This window comes from Gastrolobium bilobum, unplaced genomic scaffold, assembly GCF_033153095.1.
Source record: "Gastrolobium bilobum isolate Gb01-03AN ecotype WA unplaced genomic scaffold, APGP_CSIRO_Gbil_v1 utg27876, whole genome shotgun sequence".
Lineage (NCBI taxonomy): Eukaryota > Viridiplantae > Streptophyta > Magnoliopsida > Fabales > Fabaceae > Gastrolobium > Gastrolobium bilobum.
In genome coordinates this window covers 50,572-66,884 of record NW_026898919.1, presented here as the reverse complement: position 1 = coordinate 66,884, position 16,313 = coordinate 50,572, and the positions used below count along the sequence as shown (strand labels likewise).

General features: G+C 39.9%; 1 protein-coding gene, 1 non-coding gene and 1 pseudogene across 2 annotated transcripts; 2 read left to right on the top strand and 1 right to left on the bottom strand.

Moving 5' to 3' along the window:
* The first annotated feature begins 163 nt into the window (after positions 1-163).
* Positions 164-1,797, top strand: LOC133285540 (uncharacterized). Its single transcript, XM_061482779.1, has 3 exons — positions 164-624; positions 706-1,054; positions 1,099-1,797. Exons 1-3 carry the CDS (start codon positions 164-166, stop codon positions 1,795-1,797), a joined length of 1,509 nt encoding a protein of 502 aa, XP_061338763.1.
* On the bottom strand, positions 710-816 carry LOC133285541 (small nucleolar RNA R71). The gene has a single exon (XR_009748021.1). It is a non-coding gene; the product is annotated as a small nucleolar RNA R71 (small nucleolar RNA).
* A 53-nt stretch (positions 1,798-1,850) lies between the features above and the next one.
* Positions 1,851-5,684, top strand: LOC133285539 (uncharacterized; annotated as a pseudogene).
* Positions 5,685-16,313: the final 10,629 nt, after the last annotated feature.

The window sequence follows — 16,313 nt, the reverse complement described above, 5'->3', positions numbered from 1 at the left end:
GTTTGACTAGTACACTTGCTAAATCAACAACAAGTTTTTGGCGTCGTTGCCGGGGATTTGTTTTTCAACATTGACATATACCATTAGTTGTTGAGATTGAATCTTTTATTTTCAGCATTTTATATTTATTGTATGGATTTTTGTTCCATTTTAATTCTGGTGTATGCGAGGTACTATTGATCAAAACTCTCTGTTGTTTGATCCAGAATTAGAAAGGACAATCAGAAGAAACAAGAGGGAAGCCAGGAGAAGGAAGTTACAAGAAAGGGGTGAACCAAGTGGTGAACCAAGTACTACAGTACAAGAAGAAGAGATCACGGCAGAAAATCATGTGCAACCACCACATAGGACACTAGGAGATTACATGGCTCCTGCTGTCATTCCACCCATTGGAAGTGTGGTTCGACCTACAGTAAGGCCCAATAATTTTGAATTGAAGCCTGCATTAGTACAATTGGTGCAGAAAGAACAGTTTGCTGGAACAAGTGTAGAGGATCCATACCTGCATATTGAGAATTTTTTGCTGTTGAGTGACACTGTGAAAATCAATGGAGTGACCAGAGATGCCATTCTGTTGAGGCTCTTTACTCATTCACTGAAGGATGATGCCAGGAGATGGCTACAGTCATTACCACAAGGGAGCATTACAACTTGGGATGATCTGCAAACCAAGTTCTTGGCCAGATTCTTTTCAGCATCCAAGAGGGCAAAGTTGAAGGATGAGATCACAGGATTCAAGCAAAAGGAGTCAGAGTCTATCTATGAGGCCTGGGAGAGGTTCAAGACACTCTTGAGGAAATGTCCACAACATGGAATAGAAGTGTGGAATCAAGCAGCAATATTCCTCCAAGGGTTGACAACCAACACCAGGACATTGGTGAATGCCACAGCAGGTGGTTCATTGACAACCAAGACCCCTCAGGAAGCCCTTGACATCTTTGAGTCTCTAGCATCTCAGGAGTTTGACAATGCTCCGGTGAGTGACAGAAGGACAGGAATTATTAAACTTGATGGCTATGATGCTTTATTAGCCAGGAATGACCAGTTGCAGCAAGTTCAGAAAAACAACAACAACAACTAGATACTCTCACCAAGCAGCTTTCTTCTCAGAAGGTTGCTTCTGTGGACACTAATTCTGTGTGTGCCATTTGTGGGAAAAGCCATGTTACTGATGATTGTGACTATGGAGGGTATGCTGAACAAGCAGAAGTAAATGGAGTATGTTATGACCACAACAACCAGAGGAACCTTAACAACCAGGGGCGAAATGTCTATGTGCCACCATGGAAGAACAAGAATCAACACCCAGGGTTCAGTTACAGTTCCAACCATCAGTTGAATCCTCCACTACATCCTCCACCACCACATTCATCACAGCAAGGTGATGCTTCTGCATGGGAGAAAGCTTTTGCCCAGTTATCAAAGACTACTCAAGATTACATTCAGGGGTCAAATTCTTTCAGGGAAGAAACTTCTGCTTTCATGCAAGAGACCAAGACTGCATTCAGAAACCAGGAAGAATTAATACTGAATTTGGAAACACAGATTGGTCAGTTGTCTAGACAGATAGCTGAGAGGCCACAGGGAAAGTTCCCTGGTGATACTATGGTGAATCCAAAGAAGCACTGCAAGTCCATTATTACAAGAAGTGGGCTTGTGCTACAACCGGTGGACAAGAAAGTGGATGAGAAGAAAGTGGGAGAAAAGAAAAGTAAGGAGGAAGTTGTTGTTGAGGATGTTGTGGTTGAAAATGATAAGAAAAAAAAGTTGAGGAAAAGAAGAAAGAAGAAGAGGTAGTGGTTGACAAGAGTTCTTCACCCCAGAAGTTGATGAAGTGGGAGAAGAAGAAGATGGCTGACAAGCAGGACCAGCCAATCAACCTATCTCCATATGCTAAAGTGCCTTACCCTCAACGGTTGAAGCAGGAAATCCAGAAGCAGCACTATGCAAGGTTTCTGGATATTTTCAAGAAGTTACAGATTAACATTCCATTTGCTGAGGCCTTGGAGAATATGCCTCACTATGCCAAATTCATGAAAGATCTTCTGTCTAAGAAGAGGAAATTGAAGGATGGTGAGACAGTGGCCTTAACAGAAGAGTGTAGTGCCCTGATCCAGAAGAAGCTTCCACCAAAATTAAAAGATCCAGGAAGTTTCAGCATCCCTATTGCCATTGGAGATGTGGAAGTAGGGAAGGCACTCTGTGATTTGGGGGCCAGCATTAACTTGATGCCATTGACTGTATGTAGAGCTTTGGGAATCAACACCTTGAAGGATACCAATCTTATTCTGCATCTTGCAGACAGATCCATCAAGAGACCGGAAGGTGTGGTTGAAGATGTTCTGGTTAAGGTGGATAAGTTCATTTTTCCAGTGGACTTTGTGATTCTAGATATGGAGGAAGAAGATACTGAAAGCCCTCTACTTCTAGGGAGGCCATTCTTAGCAACTGCTAGATCCCTGATTGATGTTGAACAAGGGAAGCTAATGCTAAGGGTGAATGAAGAGACAGTTACAATTGATGTGTTTGAAGCCATTAAACATCCTGTTGATGTGGAGGATTGTTTCAGGATAGATATCATACAGGAGGTTGTGGAGGAAGTGAAAGGAGAAGAGGACCTGTTGTTAGAGGAAGACAAAAGTAAGGATGAGATGAGTGGGGAATTTTATCAGGAGGAACCAGTAGTTGAAGAGCTTGAAAAGAAGGTGGATGACATTCCTAAGGGAGCACCTAAGGTGGAACTGAAAGAACTACCTTCTAATCTGAAGTATGTGTTCCTTGGGGATGATCAAACATACCCAGCCATTATAAATGCATTCTTGTCTGAAGGGGAGGAAGTGAAGTTGGTTGAGGTACTCAAGAAGAACAAGACAGCCATGGGCTGGTCATTTTCAGATCTTAAGGGTATCAACCCTTCCTTCTGCACTCACAAGATATTGATGGAGGAAGAAGTCAAACCAGTAAGGCAACCACAAAGAAGACTTAATCCCACTCTGAAGGAGGTAGTAAGGAAAGAGGTGGTGAAGTTGCTTGATGCTGGGATGATTTATCCTATTTCAGATAGTGCATGGGTGAGTCCAGTTCAGACAGTGCCTAAGAAAGGAGGGATGACTGTGGTTAGGAATGAGAATAATGAACTGATCCCTACAAGAACAGTCACTGGCTGGAGGATGTGTGTTGACTACAGGAGACTCAATAAAGCAACCACCAGAAGGACCATTTCCCTATTCCATTCCTGGACCAGATGCTGGAAAGATTGGCAGGACATGCTTTCTACTGTTTTCTGGATGGATACTCGGGCTACAACCAGATAGTTGTGGCTCCGGAAGATCAGGAGAAGACTGCATTCACTTGCCCCTATGGAATCTTTGCATACCGGAGGATGCCTTTTGGCCTATGCAATGCACCAGCAACTTTTCAAAGGTGCATGCTTTCCATATTCTCTGACATGGTAGAAAGGTGCATTGAGATTTTCATGGATGATTTTTCTGTGTTTGGTCCTACTTTTGATGCATGTTTAGAAAACTTGGACAATGTTTTGAAAAGATGCCAAGATTGCAATCTTGTGCTAAATTGGGAGAAATGTCACTTCATGGTGACATAGGGTATTGTTTTGGGACACAAAGTGTCCAACAGAGGGATTGAAGTAGATAAGGCCAAGATCTCTGTTATTGAGAAACTACCCACTCCCATAAATGTTAAAGGTGTGAGGAGTTTTCTAGGACATGCTGGTTTTTACCGTCGTTTTATTAAAGATTTTTCAAAAATTGCAAAACCATTGTGCAAGCTGTTAGGAAAAGATCAAGAATTTCTGTTTACTGATGACTGCTTGCATGCATTTAATGTGTTGAAAGACAAGTTGATCACTGCACCTATAATCATGGCACCTGATTTTTCATTACCATTTGAACTTATGTGTGATGCCAGTGATTATGCTATGGGGGTAGTCTTAGGCCAAAGGAAGGATAAACTATTGCATGTCATTTACTATGCCAGTAAAATTCTTAATGAGGCACAAAAGAATTATGCTACTACAGAGAAAGAGTTATTGGCAATAGTGTATGCATTTGACAAATTCAGGTCATATCTGCTAGGGTCCAAGGTTATTGTTTACACTGACCATGCAGCTTTGAAGTATTTGTTAACAAAGCAGGATACTAAGCCCAGGTTACCCCGATGAATGTTACTTCTGCAAGAGTTTGAAGTAGAGATCAAAGACAAAAATGGAGTGGAGAACTTGGTGGCTGATCACTTATCCAGGATCACAGAGACACATTTACAAGAGGGTACAGAGGTGGTGATCAAGGAAGAGTTCCTTGATGAGCAAATACTGGCCATAAGCATTGTTTCCCAGTTGGTGCATAATCAAGTCTTGTCTGTTGACACCCCACCATGGTTTGCTGATTTTGCTAACTACAGAGCTGCTGGAGCCATGCCAAAGGATTTCACTTACCAGCAGCGGAAGAAATTTTTGCATGATGTGAGGAGATACATCTGGGATGAACCATACCTCTTCTATAGATGTTCCAATGGAGTAATCAGAAGATGCGTTCCAAAAGAGGAGCAAAAGAGTGTCTTATGGCACTGTCATGGTTCAGCCTATGGTGGCTACTTTGCAGGTGAGAGAACAGCAGCCAAGGTTTTGATGAGTGGCTTTTACTGGCCCACATTGTACAAGGATGCCAGAAAGTATGTGGAAGCATCTGACAACTGCCAGAGAACTGGGAACATCTCCAGGAGACATGAGAGATGCCTTTGAATAATATACTGGAGCTGGAGTTCTTTGATGTCTGGGGTATGGATTTCATGGGACCTTTTCCCTCTTCCTACTCTAACAAGTATATCCTGGTGGCAATTGATTATGTGTCGAAGTGGGTTGAAGCCATAGCCACACAAACAAATGATGCTCGGGTTGTGATAGCATTCCTAAAGAAGAACATATTTGTGAGATTTGGAGTTCCAAGAGCCATAATAAGTGATGGGGGAACCCATTTTGATAACAGGTTTGTTGAAGCTGTTCTTGCCAAGTATGGAGTGAGGCACAAAATAAGTACTCTGTACCACCCTCAGACTTGTGGTCAGGTTGAGATTTCCAACAGGGAACTTAAAAGAATATTGGAGAAAACTGTTGGGAATGCTAGGACTCAATGGTCCAAGAAACATGATGACACCTTGTGGGCATATAGGACAGCATTCAAGACTCCTATTGGAATGTCTCCATTTCAGTTGTTGTTTGAGAAAACATGTCATTTGCCTGTTGGATTGGAGCATAGAGCATTATGGGCTGTCAAGTTCTTAAACTTTGACTCCAAGGCAGCAGGTGAGAAAAGAGACTACTGCAATTGGATGAACTGGATGAATTCCGTCTGTCTGTTTATGAGAGTGCCAGCCTATACAAGGAGAAGACCAAGCTATGGCATGACAGGAAGATCACACCCAGGGATTTTAAGGTGGGAGATCAGGTGCTGTTATTCAACTCCGGGTTGAAATTGTTTCCAGGGAAGCTGAAGTCCAGATGGTCTGGACCATTTGTAGTTAAGAGCATGAAGCCTTATGGAGCGGTGGAGATTTGTGCTTGGGATTTTGACCAGAGTTTTACTGTAAATGGTCAGAGATTGAAACTTTACATAGGATATGCTGTGGATAGGCAACTGATTTCAGTTGCCTTGTTGGAGATAAGCTAGATCATACCTGTAATAACCCAAAAATCATGTAATCAAAATTAGTTTAATGAAATGGAATCAAAGAGGGTCAAGCCCATATTCAGTGAACGATTAGCTTTGAAAAGCAAAAATTAGTCCTAAGTTAGAACCCACTCTAATTAAGATAAGTAGTAACTTAACCCAATGTGGTTTAAAGCCCAAACAATGTCATAGCCCAACCCGCTTAAGAATATAAATAAGTTAAGATCAAGTGAGAAAGGATATAAGCCCAAAGCAATGCAAGCCCATTTTATGAATTGAATAAGGAATGGCCCAATTAGTAAGTACATAAAGACCCAAGCCCACACCACTCAAACAAAGCCTAAGCCCATTTACTAATGATCAAACCTCTCCATCAACACTATTGGGCCGAAAACACCAACAAGCCCAATCCAATTCAAAGATAAGCCCTAGATGAGGTGGCAACACATGATAGGAAGAATTTGTATGAAGTTACACCTCCCCACATGATAACTTAGGCCATGACAAGGAGAGAAGGAAAGGAAGTTGTGTTCACATTCCCCTAGGCGCTAAATAAGGAAGGAAAAGTGATGAAGGAGTTTGTGTAAGAAACACTCCAAACCTAACCAATGCATGTGACTTACTTTAACCAAAAGCAACACTACTTTCCCTTAAGCTACCTTGGAGGACGCACACATGACAAGAAAAGGAAGCTTTCTTCTTACACACTCAAGCCATGCATGACACCTTACAAGATCAAGTCTCCCTTCTCCCTAGGCACACACGGTCACCAAGGAGTCACATGACCAAACTCTTCTCTTCCTCTCAACCTCGGCCAAACAACAAAGGAAGCAAGGAAACCCTAGTTCAAATTCACACTCAACCCTCCTTGAGTTATGAGCTTTCATCATGAATAGACTTGAATAAAAAATTAGGAAAATATCTTCCCTCTTTCCCCCTATGTCACAGCCATCAACTAAGGCAAGCAAGGATTGCTTTTCTCTCACTCAAAATCTCTCACCAAGACCAAACCAATGCCAAGTGTAATACATGCAAAGGTCACAAAGAACAACCATCTCTTCTCCCTTCACATGTTCGGCCATTCCATCAACAAAGACAAGGAAAGATTTCTCACACTCAAGCATCACTCACTCACCCACCAATGCATGTGAATAACTTCCTCCACACTCTCAAGTAACACTCAAGCACCTCTAACCTAATACCCCAAGGAAATGATGGCTAGGCTTGAATAAAAGAACAAGCAAAGAGCTTCCTCCTCCCCCTAAGGCCGTGAAGCACTAAGCATCAAGACAAAGAATCCTTCTCCCTCACGCCTTGGCTTCGGCCATCCCTTTCCCAAACAAACCAAGCAAGTAAAATACTCAAACACTTCATCCTTCTCTACTCCTAAGCCTCGGCCACAGCAAGTTCAAGGACCTAGGATCATCTCAAAATTATTCTAAGCTCTCCAAACCCTCTTGTCTTCACCCACATAGGTAAGGTAAAGGCTTCACCTCATTTCGTTTGGTATAGACTAAGGATCCCTAAGTTTCCACTCTCTTTGTGTAGCAAGAGACCAAGAGGTTGTTGGAAGCAACTCTCAACTCAAGGCTCCTTGAAGATCAAGTGTGAAGCATTAGATAAAGTTGTATTATCATCATTAAGGTAAGACCTCATATCTTCAAGCTAGTAGAATGAACCCTAACCACTCTACATGACTAGATCTTGGACTAATAAAGCCATGCATGCATCTATCATCCTAGAAATCATCTCCTATGTATACCATCTCTACATGGCCGAACTTAAATGATATGCATGCACTCTCCAAATCTTCAAAACATTGGCTAAACAACCTAAACCTAAAATGGCCGAATGTGATGTATAGGGAAGTATAGTCTAAAGTTTGATTTAAGGATCAACCATTTTATATGAGCATTTAGGCCATGAACATGTTATCAAAAATTTCCTCTAGGTATACACCCCTAAATGGCCGAACCCTAACAAGCTTAGAAAAGAAATTTGTGAATGTTTTCTTGAGTATCATGATGTATGGCCGAAATGTATAGGACCTATGCATGAGAACAACTAGTGAAAATCATCTCCTAAGGCATTTCATCTAAAAGGGCCGAACCTATGTCAAGAGGAATATTAAGTTTAGATCTTTAATTTTAGAACTATGTACTAAGGATGGTTATGTTATTAGGCCGAACCAAAGGAACAAGAAAGGACCAGAACCACCTTGAACTCTTGGGAAGTGATAAGACAAGACTATTGAATAAGTGATTTACGGTTGTTGTAGTGGTTTCCCTATGGTTGCCACCCCTTTATGTTAAAGTGTGGTATGATTGCAATTTGTTGTATGATGCTGTACATGATATGTTTGGCTGTCTGGAACTAATGTTTTGTTCATGCAAGTTGTATTATAATGGCCTGTGCACTAATACCACAGAGGCAACCTGACGAGGACCCTAGGTATTCGTCCGTAAGACCATGGAGAGTAATTTCCATGGCAGGATTGGTATGATGAAATGAAAGCATGATTATTTTCCAAACTATGTTTCAAATGTTCTCCATTCTATTATTGTATATGTTATTATATGACAGTTGCAGGAGTAAGCATCATGGTTTGGAGGTTGCTCCAACTGTGAGTCCTTACTGAGACCCCCAATCTCACCCCTCTTTGGGGAATCCCTTTCAGGTAAAAGCCAAGAATGAAGATGTGGGTAAAGGATGTCAAGCGACTAGTACGCCCGGAAGTAAGGAAAGATGCATTACGTTTATTGTCGGATGACTGTATTAAATTAGTTCGTAACAAGTTATATGTGCACGCTATGTATTTCGTTTTGGATGAGATGTTAGGATGTTATTAGCTTTTGGTTGGATCTCTAGACATTGAGTAGTAGTACTTACTTTTGGATGACTGTACCTAACTATCATACTTTGAGGTTATCATGATTAAACTTTAGACGTCTTATAATTCTAGCTAATATGATTGGAATTAGTGTGAGAAACCTTACCCTTATACGGACGTAACAATAAGTGAAAGAGAAACCTATGCAAGGAACGTTTTCATAAGAAATCTTAAAGGTTTCAAATTATATGACTTAGATTAATTAAGACCAAGCCTTTATGGTAGGATAAGTCACCATCCGCATAAGACACTTAAGCAGCCATCTAATTAGTAGTAGTCGAAGACGAAATTTATTCCGCTGTGATTAAGCTCCCGAAGTAACATATAAGTACAAGCAATGTAACACAACAGCTAGTAAAAAAATAGGGTGTTACAATACCTGTTAGGCTCACGACGTTAAACACGCGCTGAGTGGGAGGCAACCCACTATATCAGGATCTGAGCCTACACCCCTCCACCTACATATGATGCCCATTTCTGGAAGAGTGCGGAGCATGAGGCCCGTTACACTGCCAAGACCTCTTCCAGGCCATTTGTCCAGGAAAGGAAGTTTGTCCTGGACAAGGATGAGTACCCAGAGTTCCAGTCCCAGCTGCAAACTAGGGAATGGGTGACCTTTGGTGATATCCTCGTCGACAGCAGGCCAGCCATAGCACGAGAATTCTATGCCAATGCCTACAATGGTGATGAGGGTAGTAAGAGGGCTTTTGTTAGTTGGGTGAGAGGCAAGAAAGTCAAATATGATGCCCACACTATTCAGAAGCTTCTGAAGATCATCAAACGGGCTGATACTCTGCGATTTTATGAGTAGAAGCACCGTATTTGATCAAATGCTAAGCGATCGCTTAGAAAGGGTCGTCAATTGGAAATAAGGATTCTGATTCAATTGACAATCAATCACGATTCTGACATTTTTTATCCGAGGAAAGACGTCCATGGAACCCTAACCTTAGGTTGGTTAATTTTTAATTACAAATTTTTATTCCAAATTTATATTCTGACTTTTTAATTATTCAATCAAAATCCAAAACCCCCCTTTTAATTTTCTGTCATCATAAGCGATTTTTACCAAAACAATTTCCTTGAGAGACGACTCAGGGTTTCCACTTTACTACAAATTTTCTGAACCCTAATAAAAAATAATTTTTAATTTGCGCGAGTTCGACAACTCGTGTCAAATTTGGCGTCGTTGCTGGGGAAATTGCATCGGTCTAAATCGTTTTCTAAATTTGATCATCTTCTTCTTCTTCTTTAATTTTCGTTTCTGTTTCTAAAAAAAAAAAATTATGTTTGCGCATCTGTCTTGTTTCTGCGTTTGTACTCGTTTGTGTTTCTGATTCTGATTTCTTCACCTTTGATTCTACATCGAAATTTGATTCTGCACAGGCATCTTTTCTCAGTTTTTGAATTTTTTGCATTATGGTTTACGTTTTGGGCAGTTTTGGGCAAATTTGGGGAAATCAGTAAAACTTTTGTTTGAGAGATAGGCTTCGAAAGTTCTATTCCCAAAGGAACTCGACCTTCTGAGCATAAGTCATGCCCAAAGCGGGATAGGGTGACCCTTATTTTTGCAAAATTCTGTCGTTTACTAACCGTTTTTGCTGTTTCTTTGTCATTTCAGGACGTATCGGGTATTTCTGAACTTGTTCAACTTGCTCTGATCCCTCTGAAAATTGGTGAGCTGAAGGAGACGATTATCCCTATCAAAACTCGTGATGTTATGCTTCACGAATCAGGCCCTGGTTTTGCCAAATTCCTTCGTTTACTATTTTATTTTATATTTTGAAAAACTTTTATTTGATTTTTGAGTCCGTAGGGTCAATTAGAGTTTAGGAGAGTTGGTCCCATAGCATTCTGAGGTCATTTGATATTTTTAGTAGATTTATTTTGCTTCTGTTTGCTATTTTCGGCAAATTTTTTGTGTCCTATCGTGTATGTTTTGTGATTTTACTACTGTATGCCTTTACCTATTATGCATGACTAGGAGTACCACCAGTGTTGATGATTTATATGCATATGACCCTGAGATAGAGAGATCATTGCATGCTGCTAGTAGAGCTCGTAGGTTGACTTACAGTAGAGCTGTTCCTGAGCATACCTTAGAGTCTGAGTCTGTTGAGTCCGAGTCTGTTGAGTCCGAGTCTGTTGAGTCTGTTTGTTCGAGTCCTTTACATAGTGTCTATTCGTTTGGTAATTTATTTGATTCTGAAATCATGGGTGATAGAACACTTAAGCAATTGGCTGCTCCTAATGTTGATAACGAGCAGCCCCTGTGTATTCGTTATGCTAATCCTGTTGTACCTTTTGAGCTTAAGTCTGGACTGATACACTTGGGAAGTCTTGCAGGTGAGGATACTCACAAGCATCTGAAGGAATTTCACATAGTCTGCAGCACTATTAAGCCAACAGGGGTGGATGAGGAGCAAATCAAGCTGCGTGCTTTTCCTTTCTCTTTGGACAGTGGAGCTAAGGATTGGCTGTACTACTTGCCACCTTCCTCCATTGTAAGCTGGAATGACATGTCAAGATTGTTTCTTGAGAAGTTCTTCCCTTCATCCAGGGCCACCTCAATCAGAAAGGAGATCAGTGACATAAGGCAGGCTAATGGGGAGAACATGCATGAGTATTGGGAGCGGTTTAAAAGGCTTTGTGCAAGCTGCCCACACCATCAGATTCCAGACAATCTCTTGATTGTTTACTTCTATGAAGGATTGCTGCCTATGGATAGGAACCTTTTAGATGCAGCTAGTGGAGGAGTCCTGAGCAATAAAACACCTGATGAGGAAAAAGAGTTGATTACTGAGATAGCGGCTAATGCTCAACAATTTGGCACTAGACCAAACAACAATGCAGTGTTCCAAGTGCAAACTCCTCCAATGCAAAATCCAACAGTGGCAGCAGCAGGAGCATCAAGCACAGATAACCAGAGAATGGAGAACAAACTTGATGAGCTGACATCAATGGTGAGGCAATTGGCAGTAACACAGACTGTGCAACCTTCTACTCAACATATAAGCAACCTGTGTGGCATCTGCTGTGATCCTTCTCACCCCACGGATGCTTGTCCTTCTCTACAAGACAGTGGTTTCCAAGTTGATCAGTCTGTTGCTGCAGTTTTTCCTACAAAGCCACAATACCAGCAGATGCAGCAGCAAAACAATCCATTCTCAATTGGAATCAGAACCAGCAAAGTGCACCATTCCAGCAAGGCAGCAGTTTGCACCTTCACAGCAGAGGCAAAATTTTCAACAATTTGCACCTCCACAGCCAATGCAGCAGCCGCCAATGAAGCAGCAAGCTAGTAGCAATGGTCCTTCTTTGGAGGATTTAGTGAAGCATATGGAAACTAACAATCTGCAGTTCCAGCAAAGGACTGAGTCTTCCATCCAGAATCTGCAAACACAGATTGGCCAACTTGCAACATCAATGAGTCAGAATCAACAAGCAAGTGGCAGCTCCCTTCCATCACAGACAGTTCCAAATCCAAAGGGAACCGGCAATGTTAGTGCCATCTCTCTGTGGTCTGGCAAGCAACTGGAGGAACCAAACCAATCTGCTGTTGAGTCATCTCAAGGAGGTGACACTACTGATACTTCTGATGTCCACATCCCGTTACATTTTCCTCAAAGAGCCACTCAGTCTAAAAAGCAAGCAGCAAAAGCTCAAGATAAAGAGATTCTTGACACCTTCAGAAAAGTAGAGGTAAATATCCCACTCTTGGACGCGATTCAGCAAATTCCAAGATATGCTAAGTTTCTGAAGGAGTTGTGCACCAACAAGAGGAGGCTGAAAGGAGATGAACGAGTCAGCGTCAGCCAGAATGTGTCAGCACTCATCCAGCCCATGCCCAAGAAGTGCCAAGATCCAGGGACATTTATTATCCCTTGCATTATTGGAAATTCTATTTTTCATGATTGTATGTTAGACTTAGGAGCTTCCATTAATGTTATGCCTGAATCTGTGTATAAGTCTCTTGGTCTTGGTCCCTTGTGTGCTACTAGTATTGTTGTTCAGTTAGCCAACAAGAGTAGTGTTCATCCTTCTGGTGTAGTTGAAGATATATTAGTTAGGGTAAACAATCTGATTTTTTTCTGCTGATTTCTATGTCTTAGGGATGGAGGGTGAGATTCCTAGTAGTACAATTATACTTGGTAGACCTTTCATGAAAACTGTTAGGACTAAGATAGATGTGCATGATGGTACTCTTTCAATGGAATTTGGTGATAGCATGGTAAATTTTAATATCTTTGATGCCATGAAATTTCCTAGGGAAGAGCATTCAGTTTTCTGTATGGATGTAATTGATGAAATGGTTGATGATATATCTGCTGACTTAACTGCTGAATTTCTAGAATTATCATCATTCCTTGATTTTGATCGGTCATGTGGTTGTACCGATAGTAGTAATTGTACTGTTTGTGCAGAGATAGCGGTGTGCTGTTCTGATGTTAATCATGCATTGAATGATGATTTGCACAGTGATTCTGCATTGAAGTTGAATTCTGAGTTGCCTGTTGAAACTATTGATGATTCTTTTTCTGAGAATTTGATTGCAGGCATAGATGTTAATGTGTTTTCTGTAGAACTTGCACCCGCTAGACTTCTCACATCCACTGAGCAGCCACCTAAGTTGGAACTAAAGGTTCTGCCTGACCATTTGAAGTATTCATATCTGGAGGAAAATGAGCAGTTACATGTGATAGTGGCCAAGAACCTTCTACCTGAGCAGGAGGTAAAGCTTTTGACATTGCTGAAAGAAAATAAGAAGGCAATTGGATGGACTTTAGCAGATAATGTGGAAATCAGCCCTTCCATGTGCATGCACCGCATTTTGCTTGAAGAAAGTGTTAAACTAGTGAGGAAGAAATCAAGCTACTTGATGCTGTTTATTCTCCTTAGGGAGTTCTCTTCCCTCTTTTTCTTTTCTTTCTGTTATTTGCATTTTTATTTTTCTTTTCCTTTCTTTCTTTTAGTTTTTGACTTTCATAGGTAGATTTTTCTCTTCTTTCTGGTAATTATTGAGTGGTACATGAAGTAGACTTGGATCACAGTGTTTGATAGCATAGTCTGTTTTGAGCCTGTAGACATGGTCTTCATCTGTAGGCCAATCTTTCTTTCTTGTGTGATTCGGCTCTTGATTGTTGTCCTCTAGAACTTACTCTTGTTCTTTTTGAAACTGCATTTTTCACTTGCATGCATGAATATGATTGAGGCATTCTTTCTTTTCTTTCCCACTTTAGCCAAATACCATCCTTGCATTGTATTCCCTTGGTTAGCCCTTTTGTGCCTTACGTCACCTTTGTTTCTTAGCCACATTACAAGCCTAAGTGAAAAATCAATTAATTCCACATCCTGGAGATTAACTGAGCATTGGTTTTACTATAGAGTTTTGTTTAAGTGTGGGGGTTTGCCCGAGACGTGCAAAGTTTAAGTGTGGGGGTAACCATCTGGATATTTTGTCTGTATTATTGTTTCTAAAAAAAAAAAAAATAAAAACAAAAAAAAGAAAGAGAAAAAGCAAAAAGAAAAAAAATTATGTTTATTTCTATATTTTCATTATCTTGTTTTATGTTCTTAGTTTAGTTCTTAACTTTTGCTCTTTGTAAATTTCTGGGGTGTTTAGCTTTCTCTTCCATATTCATCCATACCTTTACCTCAGCTCCATTACAACCCTACATAAAGCCCTCTTGATTTGTGCATGCATGTGTTATTAGCAGTGGAGAAGTAGAACTTGAGCAAGCCTATTGTAGGATGATTATCTTGAGTTAATTTGAGTGATATACTGAATTAACTGATACACTTGAAAGAAAATTGAGAGCAGAGCATCCTGTGAGGAACCATTTTTGTGTAGTTAGCAGTTGCAGTTGAAATTGACAGGTCTTGTGATTTGAGTTTAGAGAAATTTTGTCCTGGTTGATTTATCTGTTCAAGACTTGTGATTTTTGTTATCTTTTGTATACTTGCTAATTATTAGGAAGGATAGATTGATCTTCACTCTTTTCTTATTTCTTTGCTTTCTTTTTCTATTCTAGTTTTTGTCCCGGAGTGCAAAAAGATAAGTGTGGGGGAATTTGATAACTCATATTTTATTACACTTATTTGTTACTCTTGATTAGTATTTTTAGGATTTATTTGAATAAAATAATGATCTTTTGAGTTAATTTAGATTTTTAGTTTTTGATTGGGTTTAATTTATTTTCGTCAGAATTTTTCAGCTTTACGTTACTTCTGTATTTTGGCAATATCTCGGTCCACAGTTGTCGGATTGACTCTGTTCTTGTTGGGTTTTTCAGATAACACAGAGGGCTACAATCCTTATGCAGAGCTTGAAGCCCAAGTCGGACTGGAAGGTGTTCTATTTCTTACGCCAAGTTGGACGCATTTTGCTGAATTTTTATTTTATTATTGGACTTGTAATTTAGATTAAAACCCAATTGCTTAAGTGGCCCAAAGCCAAGTTTTAGTTTTAGTTTATTTTATTTATTTTATTTCGTATTTTAGAAAGATGGGCCGATCAGAACTGAACCCTAACCCGCTTTGGGTAGGGGTCTATGACGGCAGAGTAGGAAACATTTTATTCATTCTGTAATTTTCGCATTTTGGGATCAAAGCACTTTCTCTGAAGCGTTCTTCGCGTTCTTCATCTTTTTCTTCTTCTTTTCATTTTATTTTAATTTTTAATCATGTTTACCTTAGCTATGCGAGGCTAAGAACCTTTTAATCAACCTAAGGGCAACGGATTCCATGGATTAGTCTTGAGGGTATGCGCTTTATTTTAAATCAATTTTGTTTCCCTTCCAAACTCAGATTGATATCGTGCGATCGTGGATATTCAATCTGAGGTTCGCGATTGCGATTATGGAAAAGGATTAATCATCAGATTTGATGATTAGATTGATTGACCCTATGACCTTAAATCAAACGGGCTGATACTCTGCGATTGTATAAGTTGAAGCACCGTATTTGATCAAATGCTAAGCGATCGCTTAGAGAGGGTCGTCAATTAGAAATAAGGATTCTGATTCAATTGAAAATCAATCACGATTCTGATATCTTTTTATCCGAGGAAAGACGTCCATGGAACCCTAACCTTAGGTTGGTTAATTTTAAATTACGAATTTTAACTCCAATTTTATATTCTGCCTTTTTAATTATTCAACTAAAATCCAAAACCCCATTTTAATTTTCTGTCATCATAAGCGATTTTTACCAAAACAATTTCCTTGAGAGACGACTTAGGGTTTCCACTTTACTGCAAATTTTCTGAACCCTAATTAAAAAATAATTTTTAATTTGCGCGAGTTCGACAGCTCGTGTGAATGCATCACTGAAAATATTATCACATCATTTCTAAAGACCACGGCGGATCCAAATGTATGTTATTTTTTATTTAACATTTCTTCACTTTTGAATTGTCTTTGGAGCTTTCGTGCGTTTTGACTTAGTTTTATTTACAAAAAAAAGAATTCAGGATGATTATGTATTTGACAATGCTTGTGATGACAATATTGTATCGGTAGGGTCAGCAAAAGCTATGGTGAGTTAGAATTATTAACAAAATTTTAGAATTGATTATTGTATAATTCTATTCCAAAACGTATGTTAATTACTTATAAAATGGTTTCGTTGACAGGATGTTCAGAGCCAAACCTGTGAGAGTACTGGTGATGCTGATATTTCTCTGTCTCTATTGACACCGTCTATAAAGTATAGTGATGTTGTTGAAGACAAAAATAATT